Genomic DNA, 17191 nt, shown 5'->3' on the forward strand with positions numbered 1-17191 from the left:
AACTGTTGGCTGTATGAATAAGTAGGCAGGTTAGTTACTGACTGATCTAGAAGAAAGAGAGTTTTGAACTGGCGGTAAGGAGAAACATATATCAGCGATACAGCACCGGAGCACTCTCCTTTGTTCCATTTGTTATACCGGTGCCTGGAGACAGAGACCTGGGGAGAAAAATGCCTCTTGCTGGTTTGTCCAGCCCAGTGGCAGAGCGAATAGCATAGCGAAATCATGGTTAATAGGGAACCAATGTATACTCAGATGGAGCCATTTCATTCTTTTTTTTTTTGCAGCCTTTACATTGTGCGATCAGTATTTTGTTCAGACTATTGCCAGTTTAATATCATTCATTTCTTTCTAACTCTTGAAGTACCGTTTTATGATAAATTAGATTTTTGAGTCTTATTCCTCGACTCAAGAAATACTTTGGGATGGCAGCAGACTCAGCCTACAATGCCAAAGCTAAGCAAAGCATTCCAAATCCATCCACCATCTTCCTTTTATCCACGGTTGGATTGTGGTGTCCTTCTCCAAAGCAAAAGAGATACATACTCTCTTGGGTGAGTTCTGGGTCTGCCCTGGGGTCTCCTCCCAGCTGGATGTACCAAAACCTCCGAAAGACGCAAAGGAGCTTCCCATGGATGTCTGAGCTCCTCACACTATCTCTGAGGCTGAGCCCACCAAAATATACTCTGTTTATTCTTCAAGTTTGAATTATGAGTGCTATACCATAGGCAACAGTTGCCTATGGTATAGAACTCAGAATTACCATGACATGTTTGACTGAGAAATTTCATCAGCTTACTTCGTGCTTAATAGTTTTTTGGTCTACCTTTGAAAATTGCAGGGCTTTAAATTGAAGTGGCACAGCAGGAAGCGGCACCCACAGCAGTACAAAGTGCCCTGCCACGTAAAACTGATCAGGATTGGCTTGGGGATTGTGACAAAGGGCTCAAGGCGTCAAACTGACTTCCAAATTCCCCCCCGTGCCAATCGGATTGGGAATCTGTGGGACACAACGTGATGATCGATGTTATTCACTTCACCTGTTACTCCTTTGAATGTCGTGGCCGATTGCTGTATTTCAAACGACATGAGCTCATTTTATCTGGTGCGTTATCAGTGGACTCATTATCACCTTCAGTGATACTCCACCCAAAATGTGTTTTGAGTGTGAAAGACTCCCCATCTGTAGACATGAAATTATGTTTTCAAAAGTTGCTGTAAATTATGAAGGGGCTGAGCTTCCATGATGGAGTCACATGGTTGATACAACTAATACAACCGCAAAGCCTCCTGACCACGACAGCTGTGTTTTTGCACAACCTAACCAACATCAAAATGAAACTGTAACAGTAAGTCACCATCATCAGTCACCCTCTTTTCTCTTCTACTGTTTCTAACAAGAAAGTTTGATTTTCGACCTTGTGACAGGGTAGAAACAACATCTGAGTGGCTTTCTATGAAATATGGTGGCCAATATGCTTGGGCCCAGAGAGCCACTGGTAAGACTTTTGCGCTGATCCAGATCTGGGACTTCTGCCATCAGGCGATTATCATTTATTATCCACACAATTTCAACTTGTTTTCATATCTTCGGGTTGTGTTTGTGGTGTCAAAAAGTCAATCCATCTTCAAACTGAGCTGATGTTTTAGGACGGACGTCTGAGTGTGCGTTGGATTGATTTCTCTATAACAGCAGTCCAAAGTGACATTTTGGTTTCAATGTTCCTTTCATATTCACATTATTTGAAAGGTCTATGTCTAATATTAAGTTTCCTTTTATGGCAGCAATCGTAGGTGGACGTTCTTCTTTCCAGGCCACAAGAGCAACAGGTCACTTGTCAGCACCAACTTTTTCAACACATCCACATTTTTCTACCTGCAGTTAACCAACATTACCTGAAACTTTTCATCGTGCTTGCTGAGATTTATGGGGACAGAACTAAGCTAGTATTGAACTCAATTGAGTCAGTCGCTGACTAACACTCCCACACATACTTGTCTGCTTATAGATGTGTAACATCCACCCTCATGCTTACTCATCTGAAGCATTACTCCTGGTTATGGTTGCCTTGTGATGTTGTCATAGACACCGCGAAACCTGAATGGCTCTAGTTTCAGGTTAAAAGACCTGAATCCGTTTTTGGGGTCTTATTATCCAGTTTGAGGTACCTATTCATCGTCATAACATGTTGTTTTTCTTTCACATTTTATTCTATTTTACCCAATGACTAGTCAATACACTGTATGAATACATGGCTATTCTGAGAATTAACAGTGATGGTTGCTATGGTGGCCTCTGGGTTTAAGACATTTCTTCCTATCCACAGTCGAGTCCAGCCAGGGATTACTGTTGCAAGTTATTCTCAAACACATTCTTGTTTGTTTTCAGCTCTCTACTGACACCACTGTGATGGGGTCTAACGTCCAAAAAAGAATCTCAGTAGACGCATCATGGAGTCCACACAGAGCCCGAAGACGCTAAAAAGACAACACCCACCCAGCCACAGTCCGGTCGCCCTTCTGCCACCTGACAAAAGATACAGAAGTGTCTGCTGCCGTACCACCAGACTACAGAGCAGCTTCATTCCTCAGGGTGAGACTCCTGAACTCATCTTGAACCCTCCATCATAAAAAATGTTTTTTCTTGTATTGACCAAAGGGACCACAACTTGCATTTTGTTGCACAACACTGTGTTGTAGAATAATCCAATTAAACAAGCTTTGGGCCTTGAATGGAAATGTAAACAAGTCCATAACTGTCAAAATTATAAATACTACATTACAAAACTCTATCGGCTGATAAGTTTCAGAACACCTTGTAAATAAGCCTTGAAGTAATTGCTGAGGCTGTTTTGTCAGCTATGAAAATGATTTAGGCTGTGGGGGTTTTACAGGCTGGATTGTCACCTCGCTTTTAATTGCTGTTTTCCACAATCACCTTGGCACAGGTCAACACAATAGAAATATTGTGCATGATTACTAAAACTCTTTGTGCAGAACTACAAGATCCTGCTTTACCACATGCCTATTTTTAAACAAAAGGGAAGTAACACGATGCACTGCAGATATCAGCGATGAAACGTCAGCCCCGGTTCATTTTAACTCGATGGCAAATAGTGCAGTATCATTCACTGACAGCGTGACCATTTTTTTTTTTTTTTTTGTCATTTCTGAAGAAATGTAGCAGATGTCCCGATGAATAAGTGTTTGTGGCTTGTAACCCCGCACTTTAACCCGGTTTCTATGTATTTGACCCACATTGAGATGAGCTGTACACATCAACATACGTAAACATTCATCATCTAACGAGGTCAGATTGACCAAAATGAACAGTTTTAAGGTAAAGATTATGTACCACGTGTTTTCTGTAGTTTTTGTCCTTTTTCAGGTGTGCAGTTGTTATAATACCTGTGGTATGTGGGTTTCGAGAGCATCTGTCCTGATGTGTCTATCCTTATCTGTGTGTGTGAGTATCTTGTGGGTGTGTGTACGCACTGAGTTGTAAAAGGGGTTTCTACACGTGTGTTTGGGTGCATGTGTGGAGTGGGATAACAGAGTCATATAGATGCCATCTGTGTAGGAGTGAGTGGAGCGCCTCGCTCTGGGTCTCTCTTCCTCATCAAATCTCCACTCACTCATAATGAGTGACATCACTGGAGTTCCCCCAGGAGGAAACAGATTTTAAAAAGAGCCGCTCGCTGAGTGTCAGTCAACACACCACAGCAGCTGGACCAGAAGGACGACAGCTCTCAACCAGGCTGCGAAGACCTTAACTTTGACTTGAAAAGCGACCGAAGGAACTCATTCAAAACAATGGAAGGAGAATGCAAAGTGCAGCTGGACGCCGCGGTCGACGCAGAAGCCAGGAAAGGGACAACGCAGAGTGTCAGAGCCGGCCCAAAACTAACCACTATCCTGCTGACATTCACACTCTGCCTCGCTGCTGCTGCTACTGTCGCTGTATCCGCCTTCAATAGGCATGCCAAGGTTGGAACACAATTCTTATTTAAGTCTCTTGATTATTGAACATTATCGGACTGGATGTCTCTCACAGTGAGGGGCACCTCTCATCCCAACCCAACCATTCTCTAACTGTCTCTTTATTCCCGTCTTCTTGAAACAGGGCCCAGGACAAGACGAGGAAAACAATTTTGGTAAGTTCAGTCTTGTCTTACTTTTAAGGTTGATAGCGACGGCTTTGTAGCATCTAATAACTGATTGTTAGCCGACCCTTTTCTCTTACTCTGATTAACCTTATGCTTTTTTCTTTTTTTTTTTTGGCTTTTTCAGAACTTCATCATACATTGAGAGAGATTATGAATGTAAGAGCGGCCATTCATTTACAAGGTAAGGCAATTATTCAACATCAGTTGATAGATATAATTGGTACATTGTGAAAAAAAAATGATGGTAGACATATTTTGGACTGGCTCTCTGAATCTTAGCACAGAACCCCAACAAAATGTGTCCCTTTCCTTTGCTGAAAAATGTTTCAAACATTTACCTAGATATTCAATTCTTACGTCAGTCTAATCGTCAGAACTGATTGCTCATCTCCGTCACCATCTCTTTGTACTCTAACAGGAGAATACAACTCTGACCTGAGGACCTCAGTGCAATGGAGGGAACAGGTGGACCAGTCACACTCACAAGGAGGGCTACGACTTGACAACAATGAAATAGTGATTCCTGCAAGTGGCCTCTACTTCATTTACAGCCAAGCGTCTTTCCGTGTCAGCTGCAGCATCAGTGACGACGACGACGACACCACCTCAAGGCCCTTGGTCCACCTGAGCCACACTGTGCAGCGCTGGTCCCCCAAGTATGGGAACGATGATGCCAACAAGACGTATGTGCCAATCCTGCACTCTGTCCGCACTGCCTGCCAAAAGACAGCGAGCAGCAGCCCAGATGATGAGGGGAGCTGGTTTTCTGCGGTGTATATGGGCGCTGTGTTCAGCCTGAGCAAAGGGGACAGACTGCAAACAGTGATGGAGGAGAAGATGCTGCCCATGCTGGAGGATGAGCCAGGCAAGACTTTCTTTGGGGTGTTTGCTTTGTGAGGACAGGTGTCTGAAGGCAACAGGCGACAGTATGAATGCTGATGACAAAAAAAGCCACCAAGCTTCATTGTAGCGCCACATGAAAGCCTTCCGCTGCTGAATGTAAGACACCCACTGAAGAGTTTACACTGCACAAAACAGTCAGTGCAACTTTGAATGACTGCATTAGCAAGTCACTCAAAGTCTGCAAGTGAACAGACTTAAGTTAACTGTAGCAGCGAACAAGCAAGCTCACTGTTAAGTTATGTATTACCACAGATTATTATTATTTTGGTCTATAATGTTAAGTACTATGTACTATTGCATTATGTACTGTGTACTGTGTCAGTACCTTTTGCTGTACTGTAATGCTACACCTGTACTCTCTGACATTTGTAGAATTTAATATAATAATGCTGCAGCTGCGTATTTATTATGTCACTACAGGGTGATAAAAGTGGATTTTAGAGGGTACATTTATTCAACGCAAACTGATCATATAGATGTTATTTATTTAATTGATGTTATTTATTTACTTATTTATTATTTATTTCTGCTCTCTTGTATTTTGTCTAATGAATGCCTACATCCCTAAACTGTATTTATGCTGGATTTTGTACCTAATTTATGAAATTATTTATTGAACAGAATAATCAATTTGAACAATTGTTTGTCATTCCAATTTGTCCTGTTTACACGTGCATATGATGGTGCCTGTGGTGCTTTCACATATTTGAATAAATAACGATTTTGACAAGAAAAGTCTGTTTGTGAGGGCTGTGTTCAGTGTATGGAGCCAATCACAATTTTTGTTTACGATCACTTCCAGCTGGAAAACCTCTGCATCACACACTAGCTGACATACAAATAGATAGTATTTTCACCTTTGCCAAGGAGGTTATGTTAAATCCATGTTCATTTGTTGGTTGGGTGATTTGCCAGCAGGATTACACAAAAAAACAAAGCAACGAATTTGTGATGATTTGAGGGCATACCTCTGCTAAGGCCACCTCGTCCACTTACAATTCAATATTAAAGGAGAATTTCGGTCAATTTAATCATGCGGCTTCATTGCTCAAGCTACCCTTGGCTTGCCAGTACCGAAGATGTGAACACATTTGGTCCAACCATTACAGGGCTCTGTGAATGGAGAGTTAGCAATGACAGCTAACAGCACAGGGTCAGAACTTTACACTGTGTTTTAAGCTTCTTAACATGCTCCACATCTCACCCCAAAAGTTATGCAACATCAGCAGACACCTTACAACACAGCACTGTAGCGTGTATGACTCAAAATGAATTTTTAAAAAAAAGTAGTTAAAACAGTGTGTTTTTGCAAGAAGCTACATACCGGTTTGTTGACATCTGTGTCTTCTGGTAGCCAGACCAAACTAGTCAGTCCGTCGAGCGTGTGCTTACTCCCTCACTGGCGGAGACAGAAACGTATTCCAGCATTTTCGATTTTCTGTTCATAATGTACATGTCCATGTTACAGCCTGTCATGAGCAATGAGCCTTACAATAGCCTGTTAAGCCTGTTGAGCACACGCTCACATGTATGCTCCATCTAAGTTTGGTGAGAGATTGCTCAGTAGTTTTTTTTCGTAATCACACTGAAAAACCAACCAACAAACGGACCATTAGAGCTAGAATGTGGATTCAAAGAATGTGAAAAACAACAACAACAGTACAACTTCAGTGTCTACTGGCTCGAACTAAACAGGCCAGCTAATGGTTGATGATTAAGCACAGTGGTATCAAGGCAAACAGACGATGAGTTCAAGTTGAGATATTCTCTGTGTCTGTCCCAAGCTTCATTAGGAACCAGCTATTCTTAACTACTATTTGCGTGGTTAGATACAACTATGTTTTTATGAGATGATTGTCATAAACACATACTACAACACGCTCACATTAACCAGTCCAGCTGACTTGTAATGCTGCATACCAAAGACTGCAAAATGGACAAACAACAACAAAAACTTTTTGGAAGGAGCTGTCGCTCACTGCTGAAGAGGAAACCTGGAGAGTTTTAGTTTGACACATGACCTAAATCTAATTTGGGCAAAAATCACCCTTATTTGCAACATGTCATAACATCATAAACTGTTATTCCCTCACATTATGTTTTAATAATTTGTACATACACACACACACACACACACACACACACACACACACACACACACACACATATATATATATATATACAGTATATACAGTATATAATATATATATATATATATATATATATATATATATATATATATATATATATATATATATATATCTTTAAAGGAACAGTTCACCCAAAAATGAACACCTTGTCTGAAGTGGGTTCACGAGCTCCACCTACCTACCATGCAAAGGTGAAGATTGAAAAACATGACTAAAATCAATAGACACACACTAAAACATGGGTCTCAAACTGGCCCGTCACTTTCGCCCCCTACATTCAGCCCGCATTCAAAATTGTAACAGAATCTGGCCCACAATTTATCTATTTTTTTAATTATGTATTTATCTTTTGTTGCTTTGTATGAATTTAAAGTACACCATCATACGTAATTTAAATTCATTTTAAAAAATGATATTCAAAAACGGGGGTTACTTCTATTTTGAAGTAGAGTTTTGAGTGGAAATGTCCTCAGTTAGAACTGCTGTATGTATATGTGTTCAGAGCAAAACAGCGGTCATTTTCAGCATTTGTTGACAGTTGACAGTGTTGACAGATTATTAGGATACATTTAACCAAATGATTAAAATCAATATGAGTGTGACCTGCTCTCTTTTTCAGTCAATCCCGCAAAACTTTCAATGAAAGGTCACTGCCCCCTTGGTCTCTGTAACTGTTGCTATTTTTATTTTCATATTCATGTAAGATTTCTTTTCATTTTGTATAAGAAACTCATTTTGAGAATTATTAGATTTTTGTCATTTTTCCATGCTTTTATTATGAAAGTCAAGGGTACTTTTATTTTGACACCTACGTTGCTGCTAGGCTGCCTGTAGCGTTTGTCTGACGGCAGAGAGTTGTGAACATGGTCACTTTGTGTGAACAGCTAAGATGTGATAGACAAGTTGATATCAAAAGAACATAGCATAAACTACAGTGAAGACTGAAGATAGAAGACCTACAGATTTCCTTTCATAGCATGCAGCCAACGAGGTATTTATTTGTCTTTATTTTCGTTATGAATCTTTGTACTTGAGACTTTAAAGTTTGCTAATGTGAACTGTAATACTGTGTATTGCCAGTTTCACGGTTTGCGGAGGTCCTTGGATGGTTGTGGAGAGTTGGAGAGACGACGGAGACTTCAATAAACCCGTAAAAGGAACACTTGCGTCTGCACATGCTTGGGAGGGAGTCATAGTCTCCTTTACACCAGGTTCACATTGAAGTATCGCCTACTCATCTGACATCCTCTGTAAAACGCAAAGAAGCCACAACAGGCAAAATGGATTACATACTCTGATCACAAGTGGTCATTTGAGATGCATGTTGAGATTCATGTTGATGCCAGACATGACGCACTGACAGCTGTATAGTTGTCGTCCTATCTCTCGGGACGAATGGTAATACCTGAAAAGAGCCAGTGTAGAACGAAGACCAGACTGTACCATTAAACAAGGTATGGACTCAAAGACAGACAGCAAAAGTTAAAGCAAACCTCAGTGGATTATTGGCTGTAGCTTTGGTAACAAGCAGGATGTCAGTACATGCAAATCCATTCAAATGGGGCATAATTGCAGAGGCAAAAATCCAAAAGGGGGACAGGCACAAAAAGATGATCTGGCATAGTATGGGACAAGGAAAAAAATGCAGGGTCTAAAATGACAGGAGATATCATAAAGTGGCAGACTGACAACAGAACAGAAATGGGTCAAAGTGTTGCAAAATTAGGAGCATGTCTATTTCAGTGACGGGCAATGCAGCCTATCACAGTCCGTGTCGGTGTTTACTGACGAGTCACTCACACATTTTACCCAAATATAGATTTGCTGGCGGCAATGTGGTGTTGGGCAACACACCCAAATTCATTACTTCTCTTTTGAAACCCATGACAGAAAAGTTCCACAAAAGTGTATGATGAGTGTTTGATGAAGCCCTGCTTTTTCATTTATGTTGAGTGGGCGAACAGTCAGAAGGAAATGATCAAAGGCGGCCTTAATAATGACAGTTCCTTCCTCCGCACAACATCAAAAACTGATTCTGGTCTGGTGGTTTCACAGACAATATGGTCCTGACGGCGACTTTGTTACGACTGGTACTTTACTGAAATGAAAGTGGAAGGGTTTGGCACCGTTTTCAGGCAAAGGGCCAGCTGCAAACTGCTGTGAGGTAGGCTTCGGAGACAATGGATAATTATAGCCTTGGGATTACATAAGACACCATGACTTGCCTTTGCTGGCTCAGTACTACTAATTTACCATAGAGTGAATGAGTTTCCAGCGGTGCTATTGCCTCAACAGCCACACAGAGTGGAAGGGAGGAGGGGAACTCCCTGGTAACCGGGTAAACCCCCAGCAGCCTACGCAGCGGAGCCATACAGTGGGACTGGAAAGTGTTTCTGTCTGGGTGGGAATACACTGGGCTTTCAATTCTTTGTCTCCAACTCGTAATTTCATTTTCTCTTTTGATATATTGTTGAGAAGATGAGCAAATGGTAACTAAATAAATTAGGTAGAAATTGAGAGAGGCAATAAGAATAATCCCTGGAATAAAATCAATTCACAGATTATGAAACAATGGGCCACTGAAGTGTAGGTACTCCCTTGTCTGTCCATTTCATTTTTTGTAGTTTGTAGTCTTTTTGCATCACTTTAAAATCTCTTTCTGGTTGTTTTATGTTTTATGTTTTTTGCATCTCTTTGCAGCTGTTTTGCACATTTCGTAGTAAAATGAAGAAATGTTCGCAGTCTGTTCAAACAGAGGTTGAACCTGGACATTTGATTCAGCTCCAGTAACAATTAAGACTTTGCGGCAAGAGGAAAAACAAAAACAAAACAAAACAACAAAAAACAGCCAGCCTGGCTCTGTCCAGAGGTGTCCGGCAGCTCCAAAGCTCACCGCCACATGAAGACACCGTCTCATCTGGGATACAGATTTGCCTCTGTACTCAAGAACCGTTGAGGGGAGCATTACTGAAATGACAATGTACAACATGCAGTAAACTGTACTGCACTGACACATACAGAGCGCAGCCTGTGGAAGAGGCACGAGTGAAGCGAAAAGTGCCAACATTGCTGACAGTTTAGGTTTGGTTAGGTGTTGCTGTGAGGCAACCGTGCTAACCACTGCACAACCATGCTGCATGTTTGACCCGGTTAACCTGTTTTTTTTTATGCAGGAATTTAAGACTAATAAATAATAAAATTATATATTAAGAAATTATGTGTATGTGTATATATAGTCTCTGTCTACTTTGAAACTTTTCAAATGAGGGTTTATGTAGGTGATGAAGTAGGTAGTATGTAAGTGAATAGTATGCAAACTACACTGTGACAACAATGTTCTCAGTGCAATGCAAACAATGCAACACGTCCCCGACCACAATCTAATTAAAAAAAAAAAAACCACAGTGGCTGACGCTGATCTGTTCTCTCCTTCACAGTGTGACTTCCTCCATGCACAGTAGAGGTTTTTGAATTGCCCCTGATGTAAGCCTCCACCAGCTCCAGAAGCTATTTTCCTACTAAGTAGGGGTGGGCTGATTGATCCAAATATCGACAGTATTGATACCAAATATGAGTACTGGTATCGGATTGATACTAGCGTGATGGGATCGATATTTTTGATGTGGTTTCTGTTCTAATAAGTTCAGCAAATCACTTTGTATTTCTTCACGGAGTTTGTGTGAGTGCAGCATCTCTCTCACTCTGCTCACTCAGGTTCACCTCACAGGTAGCAATTTCTAGAAGTGAAAGTTATTTCCAGCATGAATTACTGTTGTCAAAGTGTAACTAGTGGTCAGAGATGTAATTTAACTGAGTGATTTATTCAGACAGTTGAAATAAATCTCAATTGTTTTACTGGAACTCAAAAATATATATGTATGTTAAGATTTATGGCCTCCCTAGAACATGAAGTATAAATATGGCAGAATATAATAACCCTTTTGTGTATCTGTTGAAGGAACATTAGTATTCCTATTTAGGCTACATGCAGATAGGCTATAGATTTAATTATGTTAAATATTATTTTCTTAATTGGCTTAAATCTTTGTTAAATCATGATCAACTAATTAAAGGCAAAAGTACAAAATCATTCAACGATCAGGAATTTTCATCAGTATCAGTATCGGCAATACTGGCCCCCGTAATTTCTTGGTATCGGATCGATACCAAAATTTGCAGTATTGCCCACCCCTACTACTAAGTTGCAAAGGAGAAGGGTCTTGATGCTTGAAGTAACTTTTATTTTGTAAGATACCCTTTTTTTCTGTGCAGCTTGGTATTTTGCTTTTATGTGTCCGTGCAATCCATTCATCTACCCAGTGGTTGTTGGACCAAAGAGGTAGGCTGCATGCCTGAACACGCTGCTAACACGAATAAAAAGTCATTTACATTGAAAACTAATGACACTTTGAGAAAAACATCAAGTTTTAATTTCCTTCTTACATGTCAAATACTCTCTGACGTCAGATATCACAGCATATAGAAATATATCTTGAATACTGTATGCCACATGAAACATATACAGTTTGTATATGCAAAGTTCAATATCATCATTATTTACATCGTCATTATTTACAGCCAGTGTGCATATTCTCATGTGTATCAACACCACATATATCTCCATTGCTTTACAGACTCAACAACTGAAATGCATCATTCAAGACAAACATTACAGAAGATATTTACACGTGGTCAGTGTGGCAGTAGCACTGCACAATGTCCTCATGGTTCATATATATCTGTACTGTAGTTATTAGTTATCAATTCAGAAGGACTTTAGCCAACATGCTAATGAATCAAGATGTGCTACCACACAGACAGCACATGAGACTGGAGGTCAAGACTGGGTCAATACCTCAGGTACAGAGATCACGCTATATATTTGTTGCAAGGGATTTAGACAGTGACACCGTTGCCTATGAGCAAAATCAACGCAAATCAAAAAGTTGGAACCTCAGTGAAAATAAAAAGCTGTCACGAGGAGAGACTTCCACCAGTTTAGTGCAGAGGGATAAGCATTATATGGCACTTTCAATAAATCCTGTGCTGCCAATTCCATCCCAAAAACTGAGCTTGAAAATTCGTTCTTGAAACTGGAAACGGAAGAAACTGGAAATCATAACGCAAGGTCTCTGTGGCAACCCCATCAGCTGAAGAAGAGCAAGGAAGCAAGCAAGTTGACCTCAAATTTTATGTTTGTTCGTTTTTTAAAAAATAATTCTTATGTTATGTTGGTGAAATGAAGAAATAGGTTGTCAAGCGATTATGTGATCATACCTTAACAGAGAGATCATGCTGTGTCTATGCCATGTAGAAAGGCGACAAGATGGAAACGACAGATCTCTAAATGGGTCAAATCACCAAATCATGGTTTCTTACTCAACACTGCTGCAAGCGTCATCCTTCTAGCTAGCTTCCTGTGCGCCTTGCAGTAAGCAATTCCCTTCCTCCTCTCTACATCACCACACGAATGCAGAGTGGTAGTTGTGAGATTAGGCAACAAACTGAAAGATCCTGCTTTCTGTGAGTTCCCTTCCTGGGGTCCTCTTGTTCTGACTGGATAAAGTGGGCAGCGATACCAGAACATGTCTTTTCTCTTCCACTGCACGAGTATGATAAAATAAGGCTGCAGAAAGGAGCAAATATTTTTCACACTACCAGAGAGGGGGCAGAGTTATTCCCTCTGACTAAAAAGTAGAAAACCTACGACAACCAGAATGCACTGCTCCGTGTGGGCCACTCAAAGTTCCAGCTGGGCGGTGTTTGGTTCAGGCTGCATTTTGAAACATGTAAAGAATGTGACCGATAATTTCATACAGCCAAATGGAGAAATCCAAGCACCAAATCTTTTAAACTTGCTTTATTTATGGACCACATTTTTGATATTTTTTCTTTTTTCCCCCAAATGGAGCAACAGCTTACATTGAAGCCTTTGCCAAAGACTTGATCAGCGTTTGTACTAATTTAACACACGCTGAGATCCACTACATTACAGGCATTCCATCAGACCTCCTAAAGGAATTCAATTAAGATGCTGGAGGGAAACATTTCTCCTCTCTGATGTCGATCAACAGCCAGGATCCAAGAATCCTGTTCAGGATTAACTGGGGTGGAGTTTGCAGGCTTTTAAACTCTGTGTGGAGTTTAAGAGCCTGTAACTCCCCTCCAGTTAGTTAGAACTGAAGAAGCCTCTTGGACAAGAGATGAAATATCTTCAAGGAACTGAAACAAGTCCAGTTTCCTATGATGCAGCACTTAGAATCACCCTGACCCACACAGTCTACTTAAATTGTCCACTTAAAATTGTCTGGAGGAAAACATAGGCGGGGGTGGAAGACATTCGTCCATTAGTACAGTTTCTGTTCAGTTTGCGTCTTCCCTGGCTTATCACCGTCTCCCTCGACCTGCTCCCTCTGGATGATACCGTATAAACTTCATCTGCCACTGGAAATAAATGACAAAACCACCCTAAATAAATTGTCTAGCAGAGATTAAAAGTTGGATTTCAGACAACCTTCTCCAGCTTAATAACATCTGAGGTGATCCTCTTTGCCCCTATAAATCTGTTTTCTTTCCTCATTAAACTGCTCCAGTGACACTGATGATGATGTCTTCTCACACTCTGTCTTTTCAGTGTTTTGCCCTACTTTAGGTACGTACAGCACTTTGTAACTCTATTTTTAAAAGCACTACATAGTCATCTCAGTAGAGTCTGCGAGACCTGTTTTTTTTTTTGTGGATTCACAGAAACATAACGCTCACAGACACGCACACTAAGAAACAAAAAAGCCCATGCTTTTATCTCTGTTAACAACTATTATTAGGTTTACAGATGTCAGACACGTGCTCTAATTTCATTTCCCCAAAAACCCTCTGTGGTGAAACTGTCAGTAACTTCCTTTTTGGCAACCCCACAGAAAGGCTTTGGTATTTGGGAGTGAGACCAAAAGAAAAAAAAAAAAAAGAAAAAAAAAGCAGAACAGTGAAAGCAAGTAGTGAAACGCTCCAGTGGCATTTAAAGGGGGAGTCTGATGACAGAATAACACAATAATATCTGCTTTTTTTAAATGTAACTTTGTAGGAAATGTGTGGGTTGTTGGTGAAAAAAAAAACCTACACTTGTTTCACAGTAGAATTTTTCCTCTTATCTTACATTTGACATAAGAACTGAAAATCAGTGACTAACTGCTTGTGAATCATGTGCAGAATGAGCCCATACTGTGGTGTTCAATTTAATTTTCTATTTCATTTCAACTGAATGAACTGAAAGTATATTTCAGATTTTAATTCATCACAGTTCAATTTAATTTTCTGTCCCATGTCCATTGCATGCCCACAAATTCCTGACGGGATATGCCAAAATGTAAAAAAAAAAAAAAAAAAAAGTCAAATTTGAGACGACTGTGAGATGAGAGTCAGAAAGGTTTTGATGGTTCAAAGGTTTTTGAAACATTGTGATGAATCAGCTTTGTTTTCACCTCAGCCCCTAAAAACGCCGTCACAGACAGATGAAAACTGAAATAGAGGAACTGAATTTGAAATGCGAGTTTAAAAAAACAACATTTCAACCTCAAATTTTAAGACCTACATACAAGCATAAAAAACATAAAGCAAACTGCATGTAAACCTCACACATAATCTAAAGTCAGGAATTTTAAATTCAGATTCAACATATTCATATGACACAGCTGGGGCCACATTTATAAAAAACAAAAAAGCAAAAAAAACCAATACAGAATTATGGTCAGTTTTGAATTAAACTATGACTTAAGTAGAAAACCATGTGTTTTGGTGAACTGTGCACAAGCCTAGCGAATGATGTGCATCAGCAACACACTCCCAAGCTGTGCCTTTTGCCTTTGTTTGTTCCCGTCGACATGTAGTCCGCTGAATAATACGTTGTCCGGCGTCAGTCTCCTCGACCATCGCTGTGATCTCGTCTTCCCAAAAAGTTTGATTTCCACATTTGGTCCTGGCTGTTCCTGACTCAAGCCTCATTTGGGCTGCATTGAATGAGGGGACATCACAAGACAGGAACTGTTGGCGTACGTTGATTTTCGAGATTTACAGATCACAGGTGTGTAAGCTACAAAGAGGATCTTTAAAATCTGCCATAGTAAGGTTGTTTAAGCTCAGCATCTTTCATGAATTAAACGTAAACACATGCTTGAAACCCATCTTAAGATGAGGTCCAAGGACAGATCTAAGACTAATTTAGAAGTGAGGCTAAAATTGGTCTGCACTGCAATATTTTCTTCATTCTCTCAACCAGAAACAGGTCTCTTAAATATGTAGCAACATACACCACCTCTTTATTCATTCAGACAATAAAACAGCTCAGCTCCAAGAGAACTTGTTCACTGGACAATGAAAACACCCAGCTGCAGCCTAACATTGAACAGATAAAGCTATTTGGATTTCTGCCTTTTAGCCTCATGTGAAGCTCCTTCAGCTCTTCAGACTGTCGCTCACAACACATGACACAGTAAACACCTGGCAGATGACAAGCAGCCGACTCCTCGTTTTCAACCCTGAATCAGCAGGACTGAGTTCATCCACAGTGTGGGGGTTTAGCATTTATACGGACGCAACTATGTACAACGGCTGAGCAGTCTCTTTGAACAGAGACAATGTCAAAAACTGATATCAATCAACCAAAAAATGACGAAGCTTCAGTAATGGATACCAGCAGGTACTGTATCATTGATCATGAAGTATGTCCTTTTGTCCAGCCTCTTGACTCAGTACATAGCACTATCTGACATATCAGGAGGCAATATTGTAAAGTACACGTGACTGATGTTTTGCCATAATAATCTTGGACCCCAGTTGACCTTTCACTAAGCCCTACCCCTGATTAATTACTATTGTGTCCTCTTTTTGTCTAAAGGAAAGAACGTTTTACTTCAGAAACTGCCATGAATTTTGATGGTGAATCTCGCCCTGCATTACTTGCAGTGTTTCAGTGGAAAGCTTCACAGGTTAGCAATGGTAGGTAAGGGGGCCAGGGCTTAGAAATTGGTCACTTCTGATTTTTCAAACTCTAGATGGCACAAATGCAAAATTGGATTATTAACAAGTTGTGTGTATGTCTTCTGATCTCAGAGAGAGATAACAAAATACCACAGATGAGCAGGAAACAAGTTGGAATGTAAATGCTCGCTGGAGATTTTTGCAAGATTAACCTTTCCACCGGTTGTCCTCTGGCCTCTGCTGATTGGTGGGAATGAGCTTCAGAGTCAGCCTCTTCACTGACTTAATATTCCATCTCTATGTAGCTAAGGATGTCATTGCTGTGAGCCCTCCGATGCTCAACACCGCCGTCTCACTTGTACAGCAGCTGCAGCCGGCTAGTGTGGCAATTGTTTCGGCTGATCTTGCTATCCGGTTGGTAGAGGCTGGACGAGTTGGGGAAGGACGGGGCAATGGGGTGGGGGTCAGAGGTGGGGGCGGGGTACCCCGGAGGAGGGGCCAGAGACCTGGGGTCGCTCTGGAAGATGGCGAGCGGGGGAGAGCTGTGGTTCTGATTGGTGATGGTGGACGCTCTTCTCCTCGATCGCAGGGCCTGTCGCTCGGACAGCTGGTTCCTCAGCTCCGACACGCGCTCCTCTTTCTAAAGGAACAAATTGGGGGGTGATGTTCAGCAATAACCTGCAATACTCAGGGACAGGTCCTCTAACACTGTTTCAGGGTTGGCTTATGTATGGCTTATTTGACAGTTAAGACACACGCACACACACACACACACACACACACAACCAAAAATACCCTCAACCTTTCGCTTCTTTCGATCATTGTTTGACATCTCACAGTCTTCCCCAGTGGATGGAGTTTGCTTAGTTTTCATGGAGATGCAGTCGCCGCATGACTTGCGTGTAGAGAGGTGTGCTGACAACTGAGCAGTGGCGCCACCTTGGGTTAAGCAGCGGGAGGCTGTGGTCCACACATGTAGGTAACGCTTAATGACACGGG

The 17191-nt window shown here is 41.0% G+C and overlaps 2 protein-coding genes across 9 annotated transcripts in view; one reads left to right on the forward strand and one right to left on the reverse strand.

The window, feature by feature from the left end:
* Positions 1-3277: 3277 nt before the first annotated feature.
* On the forward strand, positions 3278-5876 carry tnfa (tumor necrosis factor a (TNF superfamily, member 2)). The gene is made up of 4 exons (XM_037093257.1): positions 3278-3987; positions 4124-4154; positions 4291-4347; positions 4585-5876. Exons 1-4 carry the CDS (start codon positions 3814-3816, stop codon positions 5061-5063), a joined length of 741 nt encoding a protein of 246 aa, XP_036949152.1. The 5' UTR covers positions 3278-3813; the 3' UTR covers positions 5064-5876.
* An 8401-nt stretch (positions 5877-14277) lies between these two features.
* The window catches only part of gabbr1b (gamma-aminobutyric acid (GABA) B receptor, 1b), a 122533-nt gene continuing 119619 nt past the window's right edge, over positions 14278-17191 (reverse strand). For 4 of the 8 annotated variants that reach the window (XM_037092427.1, XM_037092425.1, XM_037092430.1 and 1 more), the window contains one exon: positions 14278-16832. In XM_037092427.1, coding sequence (XP_036948322.1) covers positions 16545-16832 — 288 coding nt within the window. In that variant the 3' untranslated portion in view covers positions 14278-16544. The remainder of the gene's footprint in view (positions 16833-17191) is intronic. The other 4 variants (XM_037092422.1, XM_037092423.1, XM_037092428.1 and 1 more) reach the window with 1 other exon arrangement.

Source organism: Acanthopagrus latus, chromosome 3 (genome assembly GCF_904848185.1).
Source record: "Acanthopagrus latus isolate v.2019 chromosome 3, fAcaLat1.1, whole genome shotgun sequence".
NCBI lineage: Eukaryota > Metazoa > Chordata > Actinopteri > Spariformes > Sparidae > Acanthopagrus > Acanthopagrus latus.